Source organism: Zalophus californianus, chromosome 8 (genome assembly GCF_009762305.2).
Source record: "Zalophus californianus isolate mZalCal1 chromosome 8, mZalCal1.pri.v2, whole genome shotgun sequence".
Taxonomy (NCBI): domain Eukaryota; kingdom Metazoa; phylum Chordata; class Mammalia; order Carnivora; family Otariidae; genus Zalophus; species Zalophus californianus.
The window spans coordinates 115,913,255-115,938,685 of NC_045602.1; the positions used below are offsets into that span (position 1 = coordinate 115,913,255).

At 42.1% G+C, this 25,431-nt stretch overlaps 1 protein-coding gene across 3 annotated transcripts in view; it reads right to left on the reverse strand.

Annotated features, from left to right (window-relative positions):
* Positions 1–25,431, reverse strand: part of PIGU (phosphatidylinositol glycan anchor biosynthesis class U) — an 86,662-nt gene that overhangs the window by 41,400 nt on the left and 19,831 nt on the right. For 2 of the 3 annotated variants that reach the window (XM_027622646.1, XM_027622644.1), the window contains exons 3-7: positions 22,069–22,128; positions 21,192–21,254; positions 15,059–15,168; positions 12,782–12,882; positions 9,618–9,662 (exon numbers count right to left, since the gene is read on the reverse strand). In XM_027622646.1, the coding sequence (XP_027478447.1) occupies positions 9,618–9,662; positions 12,782–12,882; positions 15,059–15,168; positions 21,192–21,254; positions 22,069–22,128 (379 nt within the window). The remainder of the gene's footprint in view (positions 1–9,617; positions 9,663–12,781; positions 12,883–15,058; positions 15,169–21,191; positions 21,255–22,068; positions 22,129–25,431) is intronic. The other variant, XM_027622645.1, reaches the window with a different exon arrangement.

Genomic DNA, 25,431 nt, shown 5'->3' on the forward strand with positions numbered 1-25,431 from the left:
ATTCAATACCCTCACATTCAATACTGATACTCTCTCATAATAATTTGCTAATGTTGCTCTCTCTCCCCATTTGTGAATTTCTTTATTTTTTTTTAAGATTTTATTTATTTATTTGAGAGAGAGGGAATGAGAGACAGAGAGCACAAGAGGGAAGAGGGTCAGAGGGAGAAGCAGACTCCCCGCTGAGCAGGGAGCCCGATGTGGGACTCGATCCCGGGACTCCAGGATCATGACCTGAGCCGAAGGCAGTCGCTTAACCAACTGAGCCACCCAGGCGCCCTGTCTGTGAATTTCTCAAGGGCAATAAATCTCTCTTCACTCTGAACCTCCAGCACCCAGCACAGTGCCTGGCACACCTGATGAATGAATGAATGAATGAGTGTCATTCAGTGATATATATGAATCCCTTTGACAAATCCAAGCACATTAAAGAAAACCAGTGTTTCTTTTTTGAGATATAATTGACATATAGCATTGTATTAGTTTCAAGTGTATAGCATAATGATTTGGTATTTGTGTATATTGCTAAATGAGCACCACAATCAGTCTAGTTGAAACCAAGTTCTTAAGGAAGGAAAACATAGCAAGTGTTAAAACACAGGTAATGAAACATGGGCAAAGCACAGAAGAAATCTGACTCTTGAAACAATGGAGCCTGCTGAATAGAAGTTGAGGACTTGTGACAGGGGGCTGGGCACACAGAAGGCTCTCTGTGGAGTAAATTACTGGATGGCAGAGACCTGCGGTCCAGAGGCAGAAATGTGGTCCTCCAACAGTCAGGAGCCTGGTGTGTGGGATGCTGGGCCAGGTGTGGATGCACATGCACAGTCTGAGCAAAAAAAAAAGTGAGGGGGAGTATGGTGATACACAAGAGACTCAGGGCTGATACATTTTGAAAAAGGCTAGAAGGGGTAAGATGAATGGATTAAGAAGGCAGAGGGATGATGATATGTGCTTGGGGCAAGGTCAGGAAAGATAAAGAAAAGTAAAAGGAGGGGCACCTGCCTGGCTCAGTCAGTAGAGCAAGGACCCTTAATCTCAGGGTCGTGAGTTCAAGCCCCATGCTGGGCGTGGAGCCTACTTAAAGAAAAAAAAAAGAGAGAGAGAAAAGTAAAAGGTGACTTCAAATATTTTAGATAAACTATGCAATGTGCAAACATTTCTGGAGTGCCTGCTCTATGCCAAGCCTGTGCTGGGTGCCAGGAAGACTGGTAACTGAGACAGTCGCTGTCCTCAGGGAGCTCCCAGTAACCAGTGGCAAAATACGGAGGGAGGAAAGTATGAAGCTAGCCCATCAGGGGAAGCTGACACCTAAGTTCTGAACAATGATTAGGCGAGGCCTGGCAGTCCAAGGGAACAGCGAGTACACAGGCAGGAGGGCAAGGGACAGAAGGGTGGAGGGGGCTATAATTAGCTTGATGGGCAAAAACAAGGCAAGCGTTGGGAGGAATGACTGGGAAAGGGCACAAAAGGGGCTCTTGTGGATGTTGGTAACATTCTGTTTCTTAATCTGAGTGCTGATTACTCATCATTTTGTGAAAATTCATGGAACTGTACACTAACAATTTGTGCACTTTCTGTATATATCTTATAAATACTTCAAACAAAAAGTTATAATCTACAAAGTAGGTAGCAGGCAGCACGCAGGTAGGTAGGGGTCAGGTGATAGATTGCACAATCGTCCCAAAGCATTGACAGACAGGCCCAGACATGACATCTCAAATAATGCCTGAAACTGCAGCCCCATCTGGACAAGAGCTAGGGCATTGTACTCATCTAACCGGGAGGAACTATGCCAAGAGGACTGTGAGATTTACCAAAACAAGATAGCCTACTATTTATCTGCTAGTACGGCCCAGATACTTGGATACTAGGTTTTCTGTCCAAGCCCTAGTCTCTGGCCTTATGATGGGACTATTAAAGTAAATCAGTCACATGTGTATATGCCCTGGCTATAGTATCTGGGAATTTTATTCTCTGCCCATCTAACTTTGAGTATGTTTTCCAACTCTCTCTTTGTATCAGGGCGGGGGCCAAAACAAGCCTTGGCAAGACCTGGGGTAACAGTGCCTCCAGGGACTGTACCTTGAAGCCATCTGGGCCCAGGTAGTGGCAGAACTACAGGATAGAGCAGGAATGCGGACAAGGTGGGGCTCTGGGGGCTGGTTCAAGATACACACTACAAGTGGAATGAGCAGAGAGGGGTCACAGTGACCTGTACCAGGACAGGCAGTGGGACAGACTGGAACATGACAAAAAGGGCTGAGATCCTCTAGGACTCTGAGAAGAGGAAGTCGCACTAGGGCCTGAGCAAAAAGCAAGATCGCTGGGAAAGAGGAGCTGATGCTGGGGGCTGGCCCACCGTACTACATTCCATGCCAAGTGCTCTTTTAACAGGGCAGGCACCCTCGGGGTAGACCATCCATATCAGTGATGATAATAATTAATTGAGTACATACTCTGTTCTGGCCACAGCTGTAAGCACTTCACGCGTATTAAGTTCTTCCAGTAACTCCATAAGCTGGGTACTATTACTATTCCCATTTTATAGAAAAGAAAACTGAAGCACAGAAAGGTGGTTTGCCCAGGGTCATAAAACCAGTGAATAATAACAGGGTTTGAACCCAGTCTCATTCCAAACCCCACACTCTTTAACTACATCACTATGCTACCTTCTTGATCTCAATCCATAAAAATCACAATAAGCAGAGCAACTATTTGTTGAATGGGTTGTGCTAAGGAAGCATGCTAAGCAGTTTCTATTTCTTGTTTATTCTTCCCCTAATCTATGAAGCAGACATTATCTCTGTGATCAAATGGAAGCTCCAGAGGCTTTGTGATTTGCCCAGGGCTACAGAGCTGGTAACTAGAAACTAGGAGGTTTTGAAGCTGCTGTGATCTGAAAAAAAAAAACGCAGGCTGCTTTGTCCTAGGGTCCTCTGTGACTTTCTTCATGGGCAGGGCTTTACCCTAGAGGAACCCATATGGAAGCGATGGGCTTAGGCCTAAGGATCATTGCTCTGCCATTGCTCTTCCAGGGCTGAGCTCCACGAAGAGACCCCCTCATTTTTACCTCCAAGTCCTCCCCGAATGCTCAGGGAGCTCCTATCAATCCTGAGGGATCTTTTAAAAAAGAGGGCATTAAGAGTAACTTAGCATCACTATTTACTGAGCTCTTAGTATATCCCCCATACCATGCTGTGTTTTACATGCACCATCTCATTCATCCTTTATATTTGCTCTGTGCAGTAGGGACTGTTTCGATCCCATGTTATAGATAAGGAAACTGAGGACCAGAATAGTTAACTGATTTGATCAAGGTGATACAGCCAGGAAATGGGGGAGCTGGGATTAGCTACCAGATCTGTCCGACATCAGAGTAGCCTGAGCTCTTAATTGCCCTGGACTGCCTCTGAGAGTCCTTTTTCCTTGAGAAGTAAGTCCTGTCGCGCACACACACCTCTTCTGGTGAAACAAGAAGAGTTGGAAGGGTCCTTAGGTGGCAAATCTCAAGAATTCCTACTTTGGAACATCTCATTATTGACAAACACCAACAGTGAACAAGCAGGACTACCCATTAACATCTGTTTGTTTCCCTTTTATTTATTTATTTTTAAAGATTTTATTTATTTGACAGAGACACAGCGAGAGAGGGAACACAGGCAGGGGGAGTGGGAGAGGGAGGAGCAGAGAGTCTGATGCAGGGCTCAATCCCAGGACCCTGGGATCATGACCTGAGCCGAAGGCAGACGTTTAATGACTGAGCCACCCAGGCGCCCCTGTTTGTTTCCCCCTTTTTTAAAAGATTTTATTTATTTATTTGACAGAGACACAGCAATAGAGGGAACACAAGCAGGGGGAGTAGGAGAGGGAGAAGCAGGCTTCCCACGGAGCAGGGAGCCCGACGCAGGGCTTGATCCCAGGACCCTGGGACCATAACCTGAGCTGAAAGCAGACGCTTAACGACTGGGCCACCCAGGCGCCCCTGTTTGTTTCCCTTTTTAAAGCCTAACGATTATTTCACAGAGATGGAATATTTTAACTAGCCACTGAAAAGCAGACGACCCCTTGACCGAAAGCCCTAACCTCTGAAGTGAAACCCAAACTGCTCCACTAAAATAACATCAACCCTGACCTTAGACCTGTTTGCTGGCCAACTCCACAAAAAGGACATCACAATACAATGGCCTGGGCCTTGTCCTGGCCTGTAGCTCTTGCTGTGTCCCAGTCAATCCTAGACTGCCACAAAGGAGGCCACAGGAGAGCAAGCAGGAGAAGGGGACAGAGCCAATGAGGACACTGTGTTCTGTGGGACACTAGCTCCATGGAAATCTGGGGAGAGAGTTGCCAAGTTTACTTCCACTGTCCCTAACTTCTTATCAATCAAGTAAATTTGTTTTTAATTATGTGCCCACTAAACAAACTTTGGGAAAAAACAGATGTGATAAGGAAACAGAAACATGAGCTTACTCTACAGAAACAAGTATGCTTTTGGAATCTTTTTTCTATTTTTGTTGTTTTAATACAGTTGAGGTTATATTTTATTAAAATATATAATCTTGTATTCTGCCTTAAAAATAAGTATCCTCACATAATTTGCAATTATTTTTTAAAGATTTATTTATTTATTTATTTGAGAGAGTGTAAGTGGGGGGGGGAGGGGCAGAGGGAGAGGGAGAGAGAGAGAATCCTCAAGCAGACTCCCTGCTGAGCACAGAGCCTGACCCAGGGCTTGATCCCAGGACCACGAGATTGTGACTGAGACAAAATCAAGAGCCGGCTGCTTAACCGACTAAGGCACCCAGGCACCCCTACAATTATTTTTAAACACATGGGCAAACTATTCTTTATGTAGCAATTCCTCTCTCTATTTTGGGATTTGTTTTTTTCAGAGAGAGAGAGAGTGCTTGCACTTGCATGCAGGCATATATAAGTTGGGGGTGGGGGGAGGGCCAGAGGGACCTCTCTCTGTTCTGAGATATTTTCTATTTTTTTCTAGTCATTATAAATAATCCTGCAGTTAATGGTTTTGTATCATAAAGCTTTGTCTATATTCTGCACTGCTTTTGGATAGGTTCTCAAAAGTAGAATAAATCAAAAGTACAAACATTTTAAGACTATTGCTAAATTGTTTCCCAAGAGGCCTGTATGAATTTCTAAGTCAACTCCCCATGTAGGAGAATGTCTATTTGTCAGCACCTTTGTCAGCACAGAGAATTATCTTCTAAAATCTTTGCCAATTTGAAAGGGAAAAAAAGCCACTCCTGTGTTATTTCAATTTGCTTTTATTGATTATCTATGGAGTTGAATATTTTTCCATATTTTTTAGTCACTTATATTCCTTCTGTGTGAATTCTCCCAACTGTTTTCTCCCAACTTTTAAAAAAAAATTTTTTTTTAAAGATTTTATTTATATATTTGACAGAGAGAGACACAGCGAGAGAGGGAACACAAGCAGGGAGAGTGGAAGAGGGAGAAGCAGGCTTCCCGCGGAGCAGGGAACCCCATGCGAGGCTCGATCCCAGGATCAGGACCTGAGCTGAAGGCAGACGCTTAACAACTGAGCCACCCAGGTGCTCCTTTAAAAAATTTTTTTTAAAGATTTTATTTATTTGAGGGGTGCCTGGGTGGCTCAGTTGGTTAAGCGACTGCCTTCAGCTCAGGTCATGATCCTGGAGTCCCGGGATCGAGTCCCACATCAGGCTCCCTGCTCAGCGGTAAGTCTGCTTCTCCCTCTGACCCTTCCCCCTTTCATGTGCTCTCTCTCTCTCAAATAAATAAATAAATAAATAAATAAATAAATAAAATCTTTAAAAAAGAGAAAGATTCCATTTATTTGAGAAAGAGAGAAAGCAGAGCAGGGTAGGGAGTGGCGGGGAGAGGGAGAAGCAGACTCTCCACCGAGCAGGAAGTCTGATGTGGGACTTGATCCCAGGACCCCGGGATCATGACCTGAGCTGAAGGCAGATGCTTAACTGACTGAGCCACCCAGGTGCCCCCCAACTGTTTTCTTCTTTAAATGAAGAGTGAATTAGCCCTTTATAAATTTTATTAAAATTTAATTATGTGGTACAAATGTGAAATGTAGAAAAATGACTCACAGGTTTTACAAGTGAACCAACTTTATTGCATATTCTGTCAGTAGAGATTATTAACATACTCAAAGAGTTAGAGTGATTCAGAGACCCAACTAAAATAGAATTCTTCAAATATTTTGACAGATTTTAATAGACTGTTATTTGTGATGGCCTCTGTTTACAGCCGCCAACAATGGAAAATAACTTAAATGTCCAACAAAAGGGAAGGTCTGGGATCCCACAACAAATATACCAAGGAATGGAAGTAGAGGTGGGGCACAGTAATGAAAGGCATTTACTTCTCATTTTATACGTTTGAATTTTACTCTTACCAAGTACTTCAACTACTTACATGAACTGCTCCTAAAAGTTAAAACAAACAACAAAAAAACCCCCTAAATTTAGATTTATAGAAACTGACAAACATGTGACTAACGTCACACAATTCACATGAAATAAGTGATAGAAGTAAAACAAAATGGGGGCACTTGGGTGGCTCAGTTGGTTAAGCGTCTGCTTTCGGCTCAGGTCATGATCCCAGGGTCCTGGGATTGAGCCCTGCATCAGGCTCCCTGCTCTGCGGGGAGCCTGCTTTTCCCTCTCCCTCTGCCTGCCACTCCCCCTACTTGTGTGCTTGCTCTCTCTCTCTCTATCAAATAAATAAATAAAGTCTTTATTTATTTATTTTTTTAAGATTATTTATTGGGGCACCTGGGTCGCTCAGTCATTAAGCGTCTGCCTTTGGTTCAGGTCATGATCCCAGGGTCCTGGGATCGAGCCCCGCATCAGGCTCTCTGCTCGGCAGGAAGCCTGCTTCTCCCTCTCCCACTTCCCCTGCTGTGTTCCCTCTCTTGCTGTGTCTCTCTCTGTCAAATAAATAAATAAAATCATTTAAAATAAATAAATAAGGACTATTTATTTATTTATTTGACAAGAGAGAAAGAGACGGAGGACAAGCAGGGGGAGCAGCAGAGGGAGAGGGAGAAGCAGACTCCCCACAGAGCAGGGAGCTCAATGCGGGGCTCGATCCCAGGACCCTAGGATCATGACCTGAGCTGAAAGCAGACGCTTAACCAACTGAGCCACCCAGGCGCCCCAACTCCTCTTGCATGTAACTTCAGAGCCCATGTCTTCTGTCTTTCTGTCTTTGCACTTGGCTGGCTGGCTGGCTGGCTTATTTATGTATTTATGTATGTATATATGTATTGATTGATTGACTGACTGATTAATCTCTACACCCAACGTGGGGCTCAAACTCATGACCCTGAGATCAAGAGTTGCATGCTCCACTGACTGAGCCAGCCAGGCTTCCCTGCACTTGGCTATTTTTTTTAAAGATTTATTTATTTATTTGAGAGACAGAATGCGCACGTGTGCGCACGTGCACATATGAGGCAGGAGGGGCAGAGGGAGAGAGAGAATCCTCAAGCCAGCTCCCAGCTAAGCATGGAGCCCAACATGGGGCTCAATTCCAGGACCCACATATCATGACCTGAGCCAAAGTCAAATGCTGACTCTTAACTGACTGAGCCACCCAGGTGCCCCTGCACTTGGCTATTTTCAAGGTGGCATTTCCAAAGGCTGGTGCTCAGTCCCTTCTGTCAGGCTGCAGCACAGAGTTCTTATTTTAATGAAAGCCAGGTACCTATTTTTTTTTAAAGATTTTTTATTTATTTTTTATTTGGGAGAGAGAATGAGAAAGAGAGAGAGAGCATGAAAGGGGGGAGGGTCCGAGGGAGACTCATTGCCGAGCAGGGAGCCCGATGTGGGACTCGATCCCGGGACTCCAGGATCATGACCTGAGCCGAAGGCAGTTGCTTAACCAACTGAGCCACCCAGGTGCCCGAAAGCCAGGTACCTTAATGAATGGGTCTACCTGAGGTTGACACTCTGGAAATAGGGACTGAGGCACAGACAACAAAGAGTCTTCACTATTTCAAAGTCGTTTCCAACAAAATGACCACAATTTTCAGAACAAGAAAATTCACATTATGCAGTATCTAGTCACAGATAATAATTAAATTAAACAGCCTACAGAAAGACTACCCACAACCACTGCAAGAGAAACTATGTCTTATGAAGACCTAAGTCATTCTCATGCCACCCTAGAAAGGGAACATAACTCTAAGTAAAAGGTTCTATGTATAACTTTTGATTCTTTATTTCCTGAGTATACAAACTATTCAGCAACAAGGTAGCAAAATAGACTCTCATACACTTCTTATGGGAATATAAATTGGTAAAATTCTTGAAGGCAATTTAGTAACAAATTTCAGAAATCCTAAAGAAGGTACACACCCAGTGATACAATAATTCTATTTCCAGGACTTCACTGTAAGAAAATAACTATACATGGGTGTGGAAATTACTATATAATAGAAAATTAACTGTAGTATTATTTAAATAGCTGAAAACTGAAAAATTAGCTAAGTATTTAACAGTAGAAGTTGGCTAAAGAATTTTTACACATTTCAGGGGCACCTGGGTGGCTCAGTCATTAAGCATCTGCCTTCGGCTTAGGTCATGATCCCAGGGTCCTGGGATCGAGCCCTGCATTGGGCTCCCTGCTCAGTGGGAAGCCTGCTTCTCCCTCTCCCACTCCTCCTGCTTGCGTTCCCTCTCTCGCTGCGTCTCTCTCTGTCAAATAAATAAAATCTTAAAAAAAAAAAAGAATTTCTACACATTTCATCCATACAATGGAATAGTATGTAGCCATTAAACATGGCTAGGTGTTTATTGATATACGTGTAGATTATATTATTGACCCCAATTCTCACCCTTCCCTATGTCCAGGCTCTTTGTTATATAACTTTGCAATGTCCTCCCACTGTGGACAAGATGGAAGTCTCCACCACGAGCTCAGCCATGTGTTGTTCTGATCCACAGGATGTTAGCATGTGTAATGCAATCAGAAACTTAAAAAGTGCATGCCTGATTGGGCTTGTTCACAGTTGTACCTCTGCTATCACTATGAGAACACCATGCCTAATTTAGTCCCCTGGTCCAGGAGGATGACAGACATGTGGAGAAGAGCCCAGCCTAGATTAGCCAACTACAGCCAGCCATTAATGCATGAATGAGCTCCCAAAGAAACCAACAAACTGCCTAGGCAAGTCTAACCTAGATCAGCTGATCCCTAGCTGACTTACAGATATATGAACCAAGTAAAGGCTTATTGTTGCTTTAAGCCACTAAGTTTTGGGGTAGTTTGTTAAATAACAGTATTTAAAAGTCTGAAAGAAAAAAGAGGGAAAAAATCTGGAAATATATACCCCAAATGCTAACAGACTTCCTGTTAAAACTGGTAGATTGATCACATGTATATCCTCCTCTCTCCCTCCAAAAACCTCACTAAAATGACAATAAAGGAATAAAACTTGTCTTAAACAAAAAGGAGAGGAGATTATAGCAAAATAAAGTTTAATTCAATAGCAGAAACATAAAACAGGTGGAAGAGGGATAAATGACTGAGCAACATGGAAGAAATTACAGTTTAATGGCCTACAGAGAAGAGCAGCAATAAATATCAGGCCAACTCACCCCCTTGAGTTTCCAAGAAATTCAGCACCTTGAAGGCATCAGGTACTATGGAAAGTGGGGGTACAGAGATGGAAATCAAGCTGAAAGTTTGTATACAGACCAGTCAGAACCCCAGGTCACATCTCATCTATGTGCAGCCAAGTGACAACCCCTACATACCCCATCTTTCCACCTACAATCCACCCCCCGAGACCACAGTTCTAGAGAACACTCACTAAAGAGGCACAGGTCTAAAGGATACTATGCACAGTAATGGGTTGAGGGGAAGTGTAATGAGATTACATAAACCCTTTATACTGCAATCAGCCACATCACCCGTTCCTGTTCTCTCAACTCTAGCAGTTGGTCACATGAGCCCCCCACCCCACCAAAACTCCATCTTGGTTACCCTTAGGCAGGACATCGGATTCTTCTTTGGAAAAACTAAATGATTTCAGAGAAAAAAAAAAACCTATAAATGATGACATTTAAGGATACCTCAAGATAAAAGGCCAGCCCACTGCCTGATCTCCTTTCAGTAAGACTGATTCTGCCCATTCACAGGGTCTCAAATGAACATGTTAGTGCCAATTTTAAGTAAAAAACAGACAGCCAAAGATTATAAATAAGAGAAAACCTTCCATGTGAAAGACAGAGCCCAAATCAAACAGGAAAAGAAAAAGGTGGTGGTGGTGGGGGACCAGAAAGACAAAGGGACTATGTGTAGAACTGATGGAAACTAAAAAAACAACAAAAACTCAAGAGACAAGGGAGGATATTGTGGTGATAAAATAATAATAGGATGGTTCAAAGAAACAACTGGAGATGAAAAAAGAACTTCAAAATATAATTAAAGAATTTGGGGCGCCTGGCTGGTTCATCCGTAGTGCATGCGACTCTTGATCTCAGGGTCATGAGTTCAAGCCCCACATTGGGCATAGAGTTTAATTTAAAAATAAACATAAGAATATAAAAACAGATAAATATATACATATAAAATTTTAAAAATTTAAAAATTCAGTAGAAGAGTTGGAAGATAAAAACATAGTAGTGTCCCAGCAAAAGTAAGAGGAAGTCACCAAAAAAGATGGAAGAGTCCATTGAAAATAAAATGCAAATTAGATCAGTCAAGAAAAGCCAACATCCAATATATGCCCCAAACAAGAGGACAGAGAAAACAGAATTTGAAAACTAGTACAAGAACACCTTTTAGAACTAAAGGACACTGGTGTCTAAACTGAAAGGGCCTACCAAGTGCCCAGCATAATAAATGGAAAAAGACCCATGTCAAGACATGGCGTCATCAAATTTCAAAACACTAAATCTTTCAGAAAACATTAGATTACATTTAATGGCATCAAACTGCTTAATAGCAACCAGGATGCTAGAAGACAGTGAAGTAATGCCTTCAAAATTCTGAAGGAAAAGTTTTTCCAGTCTTGAATTCTATACCTTGTCCCAACTATTTAGTGCTAAACTAGAATAAAGACATTTTTCAGACAAAGAACGACTCAAAATATGTATCTCATACACCTCCCCCCCCTTTTTTTAAGATTTTTATTTTTAAGTAATCTCTACACCCAACATGGGGTTCAAACTTATAACCCCGAGATCAAGAGTCGCATGCTCTACTGACAGACCCAGCCAGGTGCCCCTCATACACCTTTTTTTTGGAAACTACTAGAGGAAATACTTTAGCAAAACAGAGGAAAAAATCAATGAAGGAGAGAAGGAATCCAGGAAAAAGGGAAACGACACGGGAGAATTATAAAGGAAGTCCCAGTATGACAGCTTTGTACCAGGCCCAGAAAACAACCAGGACAGAAATGAGGCAGGATGGAGGATGTGTGAGAGAGGTCTTCAGAAAAATAATGGAACTGATACACTGTTTGATGCATTTAAATATTTTTTAAAAACTGTTCGGCACTTGATAGGTCTAGCAGAACAGCTGGGGGAAAGGGATTGCTACAAAAAGACTAAGCAAAAACAAAAAACAACAAGCAAAAAAAAAGAAAAAAGAAAATTATTAACCCCAGGAAAAAGAAAAGGTTATACAAGAAAGAAAAAGTAATCATCGTTACTACTTTGCCCAACAATGAATAATACATACAGGGTCATAAACTATAGGTACTGACTACTGATTAATCAAACCTGTGATACAACTTCTCTAAGAAAATTAGGCAAAGGGGAAGTGATGATACAAAACAGCTGAATCTTTATCTCCCATCAGGGGAATGCAATAAATAATGTCTAAAATTTATAATTCAGGAAGTAGCAATATGAGATCTTACTTAGAAATATGGAAGTAGGAGAGCCTGGGTGGCTCAGTCGGTTAAGCGTCTGCCTTTGGCTCAGGTCATGATCCCAGGGTCCTGGAATTGAGTTCCGTATCGGGCTCCCTGCTCAGTGGGGAGCCTGCTTCTCCCTCTCCCTCTCCCCCTCCCCGCTACTTGTGCTTTCTCTATCTCTCTCTCTCAAATAAATAAATAAAATCTTAAAAAAGAAATATGGAAGTAAATACCAGCAAAAGCCAGAAAGTAGTTCTTTTGAAGTTGACCTAGGGATGGGAAGAGAGGCTGAGGGCTACTATTCTCATAAGCTTTTTCTCAGTTTTTCTGTTTGTTTTTTATTTTTTTTATTTTTTTTTAAGATTTTATTTATTTATTTGAGAGAGAGAGAGCACATGAGAGGAGGGAAGGTTAGAGGGAGAAGCAGACTCCCTGCCGAGTAGGGAGCCCGATGCAGGACTTGATCCAGGGACTCCAGGATCATGACCTGAGCCAAAGGCAGTCATTTAACCAACTGAGCCACCCAGGCGCCGCTGTTTGTTTTTTAAACTTACTTATTTTTTAAAATAATCTCTATACCCAGCTCAGGGCTTGAACACATGATCCCAAGATCAAGTGTCGCATGCTCTTCTGATTGAGCCAAGCAGGCGTCCCATTGTTTATTTTTTTCCAACTGTGTTAACAATAACTCTCTGAATAGTAGAATTTCAGCATCTTTTAATTTTTTTCTCTTAGCTTATCTAAATTTCCTATAATAATCTTGTATTACTTGTGTAATTAAAAAAAATATATTCTTAAATGTTGGACTGCTTTTTTAAAAAAAAATCCACAGCAGAAGTATTATAAAACCCTGCACAAATCAGGGACTGAGCTTTACGCTTTCCTCTGGGGCCTTACCTTTTATCGTGGTCAAAATGAAGAAAGCAATGAGGGTGTTGTTGACGGCACAGGTAGACTTGGCAACACAAGACAAGATGGTGTAGGGATTTAAGAGATAGCTGGGGAAAAAAAAATGTTGGCATTAGTAATCCCGGTCGAAGCACCAGGGAGTCCTGGCCACCACAGGCAGGCAATTCAAGAGATTTACTAACACCATACTCAAGGGAAGGCAACTTCTTAGAAATGAGTTCTCTTAAGTAAAAGAGAATGAAATGGGGTTGGGACCAATGAGTATAAGATGCTGAACATTCACTGCCTATTCTGCGCTACATGGTATATCATCACAGAGATCCAGTAAACTAGCAACACCATTATTCCTCCAATGGAGAAACTGAGACTCAGTGGTTAAGGAACTTGCCCAAGGTTTCATAAGCTAATCAATACATTCAAAATCCGGACTTTCTGGTTCAAAGGCTATGTTCTTTTTATTACTTCAGATATCATAAATGATAAAATTTTACCAATTCCCACATAGTCATATATTTTAGGAATGGCTACAGTTATCTTTGAAAACCAGGAAAGTAATTTTTCCTCAATCAGGCTCCCAAGCTCTGATGCAGGCTACCCCACCTTTCCTCCAAGAGGCCAGAGCAGCTTGCCATTAGCCCTCTTGGTAGTCAAGCTATATCTACCAAGCCAGACCCCCAGGACAGGGTAAGTATCTGCTGAATTCCACAAGCTGGTTGCCACAGAACTTCACAGGGCATCTTAAACTTCCACTGGGAAGGAATTAAATTGAAAAACCTAGTCTTTTTCTGAGGTGGAAAAGAATGGACTGAGAAATGAATTTAAAATGCTGATTAGGGAAATTTTACATAGTCATAATTGATTATTATTTTATTTCATTTCTATCCTGCTTCCACAAAAGATTTGAGGCCGCTCAAATGAGAACAGATAATAAAAGCTAACAGCAAAATAAAAATAGAAATAAAAAATTAAGACCAGGAAAAACGTAAATAGAAAAAAAATAAGGGCCAGGGGGAAAAAGACCAAAGGGTCTTTTACAGCACTGTAATAATCAGCTTCAAATCTGGCTCTGAGTTTCCTGGCAGACAGAGTGAAAAGGGACACCAGTTACGTAATCTGATTATTAGATAGGAAGAAACATACCAGCATGTCAGAGACAGATTATAATTATTATTCACCAGTAAAGACCTTAAATCCAATACCTCCCAGGGCTGTTAAGATTAGCAGTTCTAAAGCCAAAGGCCCAGAAATTGTTGGTGTTTTTTTTCAACAATTACAGATAGGCCTGTTACACAACCCTTAAAGAAATGGCTGCTGCTATTATAAAAGTATCCCCAGGAGGTATATGAGTCCATAAGGGATTCATAATGTTGCTAAACCTCTGGTTCTATTAGGTAGTTCCTGCCAATATTTTCGAAATACATAGATATGAAAGTTGTTTGGTGGGAGAGGGAAAAAAAGCCATTTCTAAATAGCATGTGATGTTCAAGAAGCTGCACAGCCACCTATTTGGAACACTGAATAGGAGATTCAACACAAAGCAGAGGGTTGAATAAACCGTCCTCACAAGGCCCCATCTAATTCTGAAGTTCTAAGGTCAGGTTTTTCCATGAGGAAACTTATCTGTCTTGTTTACGGTGTATCCCTCGAAGCTAGTACATTATTAATATTCAGTGACTGTTAGTTTGACTGAATAATTGTCACATTTGCCTATCTCCAGAATACAAATGGGAATAACCTGGAAGAATTAAATTTACTGGCAGCACTGAGCACTCCCCGAGAAATCTTTTACAGAGCTTCAGTAAGTTCCACTCTCCCATACTGGTCTGCCAGCTGGGATGGGTCTGTTTGGCTAGTTTTCTAAACTACAAATGGGGGACTAATTGTACATGAAATATAGGAGCTGCTCAAAGTAATGGCCACAGAAAGATCAGAATTTTATTCAATCCATATATACAACTAAAGAACGTTTTTTTTTCTTTTGAAACACTGGTTACAAGTAGGCTGGAGCCCAGATCAGCATAGAGTGAAAAAGCATTTGTGAAGGGTTGATTGTGCATGTCCCTGTGTGAGGCTTTGTCCCAACAGAAACAGAATGGCTCTGTCTCTTTTGCTGGCCAGAACCCCAGTTGTGCAACAGAACCACAGCAAGTACTTGATGACTAAGACTGCAAATCTCCAAAAATACAACAAACAACATGAGAAAGTCTCATCAGATTTTCCTTGCATTTGTTGGCACTGAGCCCCGTTTTGTCAAAGAATACTTACAACAGGGCCACTTTTAGAGGGATGTAACGCATCTCCATGGGGGTTCGGATGAGTTCGGCCACATCTGGGGCATATTGGTCTAGTTCTAGGAGGAGTTTCTGCTTTTTAAACTGGAAAAAAGAAATGACAAAGCACATTATTTCCTATTGACTTTAGAATGAAGACAGCAGTCCTTCCACGGCCCAAATGGCCCCACCTGGCCTGGCCCTGGCTGTGTAGGCTCAGCTCACACCCACCTGTCTCCTCACCTCTCCCTCTGGCGTCCAGCACCATGAACACACCGTAACCCTCATGCTCCCAGGCCTTTGCATTTGACCTGGAACAACCTCTTCTCTTTCCCTAGTTAGCTCCCACATCACCTTTAGATCTCAGTTAAATCATTTCTTCCTCAGGAAGACACACTCACCCCCCTCAAGTAGGGAAAATCTCCCTATAACGTTCTTTCATAACACTGTTCACGGTTACAACTTTCTTATTTATGTGACTAATATCTGTCTCCCTCACTAGACTATGAGTTCCATGAGGGCAGGGACGATGTTTATTTGCCAGGACCTGGTACAGTGAGCAAACAGTAAATATCTACTGAATGGGTGAATGAATGACTGAGTGGCAAAGCAAGGTTCTCAGCCATTCTGAGCAGTTATCATTGGGGCCCCTGGGTGGCTCAGTCAGTGAAGCGTCTGCCTTTGGCTCAGGTCATGACCTCAGAGTCCTGGGATGGAGGCTCCCTGCTCAGCCGGGAGTCTGCTTCTCCCTCTCCCTCTGCCCCTTCCCCTGCTCATGCGCGCTCTCTCTCTCTCTCAAATAAAATCTTAAAAAAAAGAGTAATCATGAGTGGCCTAAGGACTCCAAAGTTCCATCGGCAAAATGAAATATTTTCATACAAAGTAAAATGATCCCCTGAATGTCACAGTATCCCAGGTTTTCTTCCAAGCTCTCCCGTTTCAAGTTTTTGACTTCCATAGAGGAAGTGGGGAATGGCCATGATGAAGAGAAAGAGGACCACTGGGTGTGGCTGGGCAGCTGGACAGTCTAGAGGGAGTGAGATGGGGGCGGAAAGCTCTTGCCTTCCCCTGGTGTGTCCCAACAAGTTCATGGGTGTGCTCCAGAATGAAAAAAAGTTAGGCAACCCTATAAGCAAACATGGGTCAGACTATAGATGGAAAAAGTCTCTGAACCCAAAATGGGGAGCTTTGCTGATTTAATGGTCAGAGAATCTTATTTCAAGAGTATAAAATCAATGCTGCAACCGATTATAAAACAGAGTAGTACAGGGGAGCCAGAGTAGGGAGAACTTAACTGAGCATGATAGAAGATTTAATGATGAAAAAGGCACGTGTAGAATACATATTGTATCGTGCCATTTACACAAAGTTAAAAGCATGCAAAATAATACTACATGTTATTTAGGGATATATACAAAAGTAGCAAAAGTTAAGGCCCTGTGGGGGGACGATAAACACTAAATCCACCATAGCGTGAACTGGTGAGAGGGAGAACAAAGAGGTGAAAATTTCAGAGGCGAGTATATGTGTAATATATTTATTTTTTATTTTATTTATTTATTTGAGAGAGACAGTGTGCAAACATGAGGGGGAGGAGGGGCAGAGGGAGAAGGAGAGAATCTCAAGCAGACTCCCCAGAGTGCAGAGCCCTACACAGAGCTCGATCCCACGACCCCAAGATCATGACCTAACCTGAAACTAAGAGTTGGACACTCAACAAACTGAGGCACCCAGGTGCCCCATGCAATGTTTTATTTTTGAACCTGAAATAGGTTCACACTATGTATTATTCTTTACATATTTTTGCATGTCTTACATATTTCATAATTTTTTTAAATGGAAAGCTTTAAAAAAATTTTAAAGATTCATCTTTCAGTTCAAAAGAAAATCGAGGAGTTGGGATGCCTGGTTGGCTCAGCCGGTTAAGCGGCTGCCTTCGGCTCAGGTCATGATCCCAGAGTCCTGGGATCAAACCCCACATCGGGCTCCTTGCTCAGCAGGGAGTCTGCTTCTCCCTCTGCCTGACACTCCCCATGCTTGTGCTCACTCTCTCTCTCTGATTTAAAAAAAAAAAGGAAAAAGAAAATTGAGTTATCACAGGAATACAGGTAAGCCCACACTTCTTGCACAGATTTAAATAGAGCCTTAATCAGAAAACCTGAACAAACTTCAAAAACCTCCCTTTGATCATCTCTGAGAGTTCAGGTTCAACAGTGGGAATTATCATCAGTAAGAAAGTTACACTACCATTCACAGGTGGGGCTGTTTAATTAAACAGACAATATATAAACTAAGGTGCTTTTATCAGAGGGGCTGGCTCCACAGACAAAGCACTTAGTGAGGACAACTGCAGCGGGGGTAGAGGAAGGAGGCCCTGCTAGCTTAAGGGTCCTGGAGTTCCTGCAAAAAGGTGGCCACCTGGATGGGGTGAGACCCACAAAGGAAACAGGGAGTTGATCCAGAAGCAGCCAGAGAGACACGTGGGAATGCAGACCCATTCGCAGGCTGGAAGCCAGCCAGCAGGACTACAGGAGGAGACGGGGACAGCTCAACAGGCACGTGTAGATCCTACACAGAGGTGACACTGTGCCAACAACTAAAGAAAAGTACTTCCTTGTCACCCTAATCTTCCAAAATACTTTGAAACAGGAAGATTTTATGAAAGGAGAGTCTACAGGAGAGAAGGGCAGTCAGGTCAGCATTCCCCAGATTCTCTGCTACATCTCTTTTTGTCTCCCCCAATCTCACCAGCAAAGCCCCCATTATGCCTGGCCTCACAGGCCCAATATTGACTCAGCTCCCTGAAGAACAACAAAAATTCCTTTTAAAAATCCCCACTGGATCCAGTCAGAGACAGGAAAATGGCTAAAAGTCTAAGGAAAAGTGAGGGGCGCCTGGGTGGCTCAATTGGTTAAGCGACTGCCTTCGGCTCAGGTCATGATCCTGGAGTCCTGGGATCGAGTCCCACATCGGGCTCCCTGCTCAGCGGGGAGTCTGCTTCTCCCTCTGACCCTCCCCCCTCTCACGCTCTCTCTCTCTCATTCTCTCTCTCTCAAATAAATAAATAAATAAAATCTTTAAAAAAAAAAAAAAGCCCACATAACACCCCCAACCAAGGGACTCCTGGCCCTCCCTTACTGCTTCAGGCTCCCTGCTCAGCGGGGAGTCTGCTTCTCCCTCTGACCCTCCCCCCTCTCATGTGCACGCTCTCTCTCTCTCTCATTCTCGCTCTCTCAAATAAATAAAATCTTTAAAAAAAAACTCTAAGGAAAAGTGAACACACACACCAAGAAAATATTAAAAGTATAAAAATAAATGAGGTTAAAGAGTACAATTTAAAATCCAAAGATAAGTATTTCTAGATATATTCAGCAGCCTTGACAATGAGGAGATTTAAAGCTACCACAGTGGGCGCCTCGGTGGCTCAGTCGTTGAGTGTCTGCCTTCGGCTCAGGTCATGATCCCAGGGTCCTGGGATTGAGCCCAGCGTTGGGCTCCATGCTAGGGAGGAAGCCTGCTTCTCCCTCTCCCCCTCCCCCTGCTTGTGTTCCCTCTCTCACTGTGTCTCTCTCTGTCAAATAAATAAATAAAATCTTAAAAAAAATAAAATAAAAAATAAAGCTACCACAGGCTGGGGCGTCTGGGTGGCTCAGTCAGTTAAGCATCTGCCTTCGGTTCAGGTCATGATCCCAGGGTCCTGGTATGGAGTTCCGCATCGGGCTCCCTGCTCCGTGGGAAGCCTGCTTCTCCCTCTCCCACTCCCCCTGCTTGTGTTCCCTCTCTCGCTGTGTCTCTCTCTGTCAAATAAAATCTTTAAAAAATAAATAAATAAAAATTTAAAAAAATAAAGCTGCCATAGGAGAGGTTAAAAGTGGCCTAAAAGGTAATTACCTAGGTGCACTGTCTCTGTGATCATTAATCACTTTATACACAGATGCTTGTGTGCTTTTCCATACGCATGTTATATTTCAATAGAAATTTCTGAATTAAAAAAAATCTCCAGGGTGGAGCTAATTTATCTCTGCATTCCTCAGCTTGTGAGGAGACCATGACCTGAGCCGAAGGCAGATGCTTAACTGACTGAGCCACCCAGGGACCCCTAAGATAACTCTTTTAGCAACTTTCAAGTATACAGTATTAACTATAATCATCATGCCGTACATTAGATATATAGAACTTACTCATAACTGGAAGTTTGTACCCTTTGACCAACATCTCCCCATTTCCCCCACCCCCAAATGCACCCCCTGGGCAACCAGCAATATACTGTTTCTGTGAGTTTGACTTATTTATTTAAAAGATTTTATTTATTTATTTGATAGAGAGAGACATAGCGAGAGAGGGAACACAAGCAGGGGGAGAGGGAGAGGGAGAAGCAGGCTTCCCGCGGAGCAAGGAGCCCGATGCGGGGCTCGATCCCAGGACCCTGGGATCGTGACCTGAGCCGAAGGCAGATGCTTAACGACTGAGCCACCCAGGCGCCCCTTATTTATTTATTTTATTTTTTTAAAATTTTATTTATTTATTTCAGAGAGAGAGAGAATGAGAGAGAGAAAGCACGAGAGGGAAGAGGGTCAGAGGGAGAAGCAGACTCCCCACCGAGCAGGGAGCCCGATGTGGGACTCGATCCCGGGACTCCAGGATCATGACCTGAGCCGAAGGCAGTCGCTTAACCAACTGAGCCACCCAGGCGCCCTTATTTATTTATTTTAAATTAAGCTCTACACCCAGTGTGGGACTTGAACTCACTTCCCCAAGATCAAGAGTGGCATGCTCTACCAACCAAGCCAGTCAGGTTCCCCAGTTTGACTTTTTTTTTTTTAAAGATTTATTTGAGAGAGAGAGAGGGAGGGAGTGCACACTCGTGTGAGTGTGGCAGGGGAAGGGCAGAGGAAGAGAGTCTTTTTTTTTTTTAAAGATTTTATTTATTTAATTGACAGAGAAAGAGAGACAGAGAGAGAGGAAACACAAACAGGGGGAGTGGGAGAGGGAGAGGGAGAAGCAGGCTTCCCGCCGAGCAGGGAGCCCGATGCGGGGCTCAATCCCAGGACCCTGGGATCATGACCTGAGCCGAAGGCAGTCGCTTAACCAACTGAGCCACCCAGGTGCCCCAGAGGAAGAGAGTCTTAAGCAGACTCCAAACTGAGCATGTGCCGACACAAAACTTGATCTCATGAGCCTGAGATCAGGACCTGAATGGAAACTAGGAGCCAGACATTTAACTAACTGTGCCATCCAGGCACCCCCCAGGTTGACTTTTTTTTTTAAAGATTTTATTTATTTATTTATTTGACAGAGAGAGACATAGTGAGAGCAGGAACACAAGCAGGGGGAGTGGGAGAGGGAGAAGCAGGCCTCCCGCCGAGCAGGGAGCCCGATGTGGGACTCGATCCCAGGACCCTGGGATCAGGACCTGAGCCAAAGGAAGACACTTAACGACTGAGCTACCGAGGCGCCCGCAGGTTGACTTTTTAAGATTCCACGTGTAAATAAGATCATATGGTATTGGTCTTTGTCCGACTTTAGTTAGCATAATGCCCTTAGGTTTATCTATGATGACCCAAATCCTCCACTGGTTTAAAACGTACACTCACTAGGTCTTAGTGATAAGTCTCTAAAATGTAGTTCTTTTTTTTTAAACTAATTTCTACACCCACTGCGGGGCTTGAACTTACAACCCTCAGATGAACAGTCACAAGCTCTACCAACTAAGCCAGCCAGGTGCCCCTATTTCAAGGGTTTTATAGGTCTATTAAGCCTATAAATGGACCCCAAGTTAAAGATTCCCAATCTAAATATCTTATAAATCTCTTTGAGGTCCATAATTCTAGAATTCATCAGCTTTGTTACTAATGACCAGTGCCACAGAAAGGCAGACTGCTACTTCTGGTTCTATTACTTGGCAACAGAAGTGAAAATGAACCTTTCTGTATCTATTAGTAAAGCTGTCTTTGGTTCGGGTTTGACCATTCCAGGGCTGGCTTAACAGGCCAGTAGCTTCACTCCTACTTCTTAGTATTTTTAAACAGTTAGATCCTTAAGTACATGACCTTTGATTCTTTGTAGTAACAGAGACCAGAAGACTCCCCAAAACTCCACCAGTTTTGTCTCACCCACTGACTACTTACCACAACTTTATTGAAGTCCTGGATTGCAAAATACAGGGCAATAGCAGTGAGTGCATCAGTTATCTGTCAAGAGAAAGAGAAATACTAGTGTAGGAGGGATGGAATGCTGCCAGGACCTAGAGCTTTTGGATGATAGTGGACTATTTGGTAATGAACTCAGGCAGAACCTCAACTCTCACTTTGACCATCCAAAGATAAAGCCTTTCAGGGAGATTTGACTAGAAAACCCTGAGGACTGGCACCCATCAAGGCTTGTTAGCCTGGTGTACCGCATCTGTTCTTTAATTGCAAGTCACTTAGGTTTTCTGTAAAACAGGAATAACACCCAATGCTTTGCAGGCCTGATGTACATCAAGTGCCTAGCATGAAGTAAGTCCTCAGTAAACAGCAGCCATTATAATGATTAAGGAAGACTTCAGCGGGCCTCCTACTTGACCCAGATTTTCAACCCTACATTAGGCAATGTTTCAAATTACTCTCTCTCAAAACCACCCTGTCAACTCAACTTTGAAGGTTATTGCTCCTGAGAGTCTCGTCAGGCCTATGTCCACTGCATGGAATCTCTTGGCAGAATGCTTAGGAAATTCAGGATGCCCTCTACACTGGCACCACAATTAAAACCAATCATAGAATCTTGGCGCTACAAAGTTTGAGAATACATAGTCCAGAAATCAAGTATAAGGAATTGGAACTGGTCAAATGTCAGAGACCATTCCCCGTACTTCCATAACACTATCACAGTTCCTTGAATTCAAATTAAGGATAGGTTTTTGCTTTTATACTCTCAAGAGACTCCTAAGCTCCTAAAAGATATTTTTCTTAAGATAAAAGACTCTAAAGATATATACATATTGACTTTATGTGGAAGGTTACTCACCATAAATACCAATTCAGCATAGTCAATCAGGAAATGAAAGAGGTATATTATTAATGGAGTCTGTAGGAAAAAAACAAGCAAACAAACAAATTAACTTAAATCTTACTGTTATCAGTTTGCAGTGTAGGGAATGGGGAAGAAGCTATTCTTTCAGCAAAAATCTCTCTCTTTTCTGGAATACTATTCTATGCTAGTTGGCCAGTGTACATATGAGGGAGAATAATTTAGTGTCACTGAATCATTTTTGCCCTGGGGTCTATCTGCTGAACTGAGTAAAGAGAACAAAATACGACATGTGCTAAATATCTGTTGAGGAATTGAAAGCATATTAAAGGTATGAGGTAAACTTTATTTCTAAGCCATACAGAATAGCCAAGGGGAACTCCACAGTGGACCAAGATTACTGAAATCATAAAATAAATTGGGAAATGTTTTCCCGCCTTTTGTCCTCTTAGATGTTTTATATCATTAATGTTACTGCCTCCTCAAATATTTGGGAAAATTTGCTCACTGTGAAGTCATCTTGGCATGGGTTTTCTTTAAGAGAAGATTTTAATTACAGATTCAATTTCTTTCACAGTTTCTTGCCTCAAAGTCTTCTTTTTCTGATATCAGCATAGCTACATCAGCTTCCTTGTGTTAATGTTTGCTCCCTGTATCTTTTCCTATATTTTTAGGTTCTACTTTTCTGTGTCCTCATATGTAAGATGTGTTTCTTAAAAGCAGCATATAATTACTTTTCTTTTTTGTTTTTAAAGATTTTATTTATTTGACAGAGAGAGATAGAGCACAAGCAGAAGGAGCAGGAGAGGGAGAAGCAGGCTCCCTGCTGAGCAGAGGAGCCCCATGCGGGGCTCGATCCCAGGACCGGAATCATGATCTGAGTCTAAGGCAGACGCTTAACTGACTGAGCCATTCAGGCACCCCTACTTTTCTTTAACCTAATCTGACAACTGTTATCTTTTAGTTGGCTTTTTAGTCTATTTACATTTAATGTAATTAATGATGTATTTGTGTTTAACTTTACCATCTTACTATTCTATTTTCCATTTGTCCCATTTTCTTTCTTGCTTGCTTCTGCATTTTTTATTATTCCATTTTCTCCTCTACTAGTTTGTTGGTCATACACTTAGCTACTATTCTTTCAGTGATTAACCTGCAAATTATGGAATAGATCTTTGACTTTAATTAGCATATAATATAAATTATTACTTTTACTACTTTTTTTTTAAGATTTTATTTATTTGACAGAGAGAGACACAGCGAGAGAGGAAACACAAGCAGGGGGAGGGGGAGAGGGAGAAGCAGGCTTCCCATGGAGCAGGGAGCCTGACGTGGGGCTCGATCCCAGGACCCTGGGATCATGACCTGAGCCGAAGGCAGACGCTTAACGACTGAGCCACTTTTACTACTTTTAGATAATATAAGGACCTTTGAATACTTTAACTAAATATAGCTACTCCCAACCTTTTCTGTTATTGGTGCTACAGCTTTAATTCTACATGTATTTTAAACCCATAAGGCATTATTATTGTTTATACAGTCAATATTTATTTAATTTACCCACATATCTACCTTTTTCACTGTTACTTTTCCTTCCTATATTCCATGATGCTGTTGAGAACCACAATCCTGCCTTTTTATAATTTTTTAAATGCTGGCAACAAATTCTATCAATTTTTATTTGCTTGGAAATGTCTTTACCTTCATCTCTGAGAGATAAAAACCCCTTTGTCTGTTTGTAATCTGTCTTTGATTTTGAGCAGTTTTATTAAAGTGTGTTTTTCTTTGAATTTATCCTGCTTGGGTTTATAGAGCTTCTTGAATGGAAATATTTCATAAATTTTGAAAAAAAAATTTCAGTTACTAATCTCTTCAAATATTGTTCCTGCCTCATTTTGTCTCTTCTCCCATTCTGGAACTCCATTTATATGTATGTTAAACCTCTTTACTATATCTCATAGACCTCTTTTTTTTTTTCTGTTTTCTATCCTTTTCTCTCCAAACTTTAGTCTAGGTATTTTCTACAGATCTATCTTCCAGATCATAAATCCTCTCTTTAGCTTTATTTAATCTGCTGTTAAATTTCATACTGCATTCTTATTTTGCTGTTACGTTTTCCAGTTCTAGAATTTCCATTTGATTCATTATTATATATATTCCAGTTCCCTGGAGAAAATCTCTACCTTGTCACTCATTTTTTGTGCATATTAATCACTGACCACTATTATCTTAGAGTCCAAGTTTGATAACTCCAATATCTGAATCACCTGTGAATCTTTAGTGCCTGTCTTTTCCTGTCTTTTATTATGCTTGGTAACTTTTGAATGAATCATGGACACTGTATAGGGAAAACTGCAGAGGTTCTGTATGAGGTATTTTCTTCCAGGAAGGACTTTTCTTTTCTCAAAAAGGATTTCTTTAAACTTCTGGCAAGCAATTAGAATAGAATTGCATCACCTTAATCTAATTAGAATTTAATTTTTTGTAAGACTAGTCTATATGTGGTCTACCCTTATTCCTTCCTTCAGTGTAGTCCTTCAGAGGACCCAACTGAAGCCAAGACCTTTACCAGAGCCCTGCCACCTTGGTTGGCCATGCACTTGAATTTGTATTTCTCTAGCACTGAAACTGCCAATAGCTCTGCTTAGCTCCTTAGCCTCTTAACAGCCAATTTCTGTTCTTTCTCTGCTCTCAGCCTGCGCCACTTACAAACTGATAAATACATTAAGGAGAAAGCAGCTTAGACCGTCGTCAGTCTCACATTCTGTACCTTCCTCTCTGGGATCTCAATCCCTCAATCCTGGCTATCTTGATATTTTCCAACACCACCGAACACATGTTTTTTCCTATTCATCCTCCTTTCCTAGTCATCCTTGGCAGGAGGGTTGGTCTGCTACTATAAACAAGTTCACCAACCCACCAGAACCAGAAGGATAGTGCATGACTTGGTTTTAGTGAACCCTATCTGGTGACTCAGGAGGACCTCTTCCCAACTCCCAACCCCATGCAAAAATGTGTCCTATAATATTGCAAAGGTCACTAACAGGCTTTTTAAGGACAGCAAGCTGGTGTGGTAGAAAGAACAAGGCTTTGGGGTCAAACTCGGGTTTAAAACCAGGTTCCCATTCTCTAAACCTTAGAGTCCTCAGCTATAAAATAAAAAGAGTGACCTACTGCAGTGCCTAGGTGGCTCAGTCGGTTAAGCTTCTATCTGCCTTCGGCTCAGGTTGTTATCCCAGGGTCCTAGGAAGAGCCTGCTTCTCCCTCTCCCTCTGCCTGCCACTCCCCCTGCTTGTGCTCTTTCTCTCTCTCACTCTGTCAAATAAATAAATAAAATCTTAAAAAAAGATAGTGACCTAT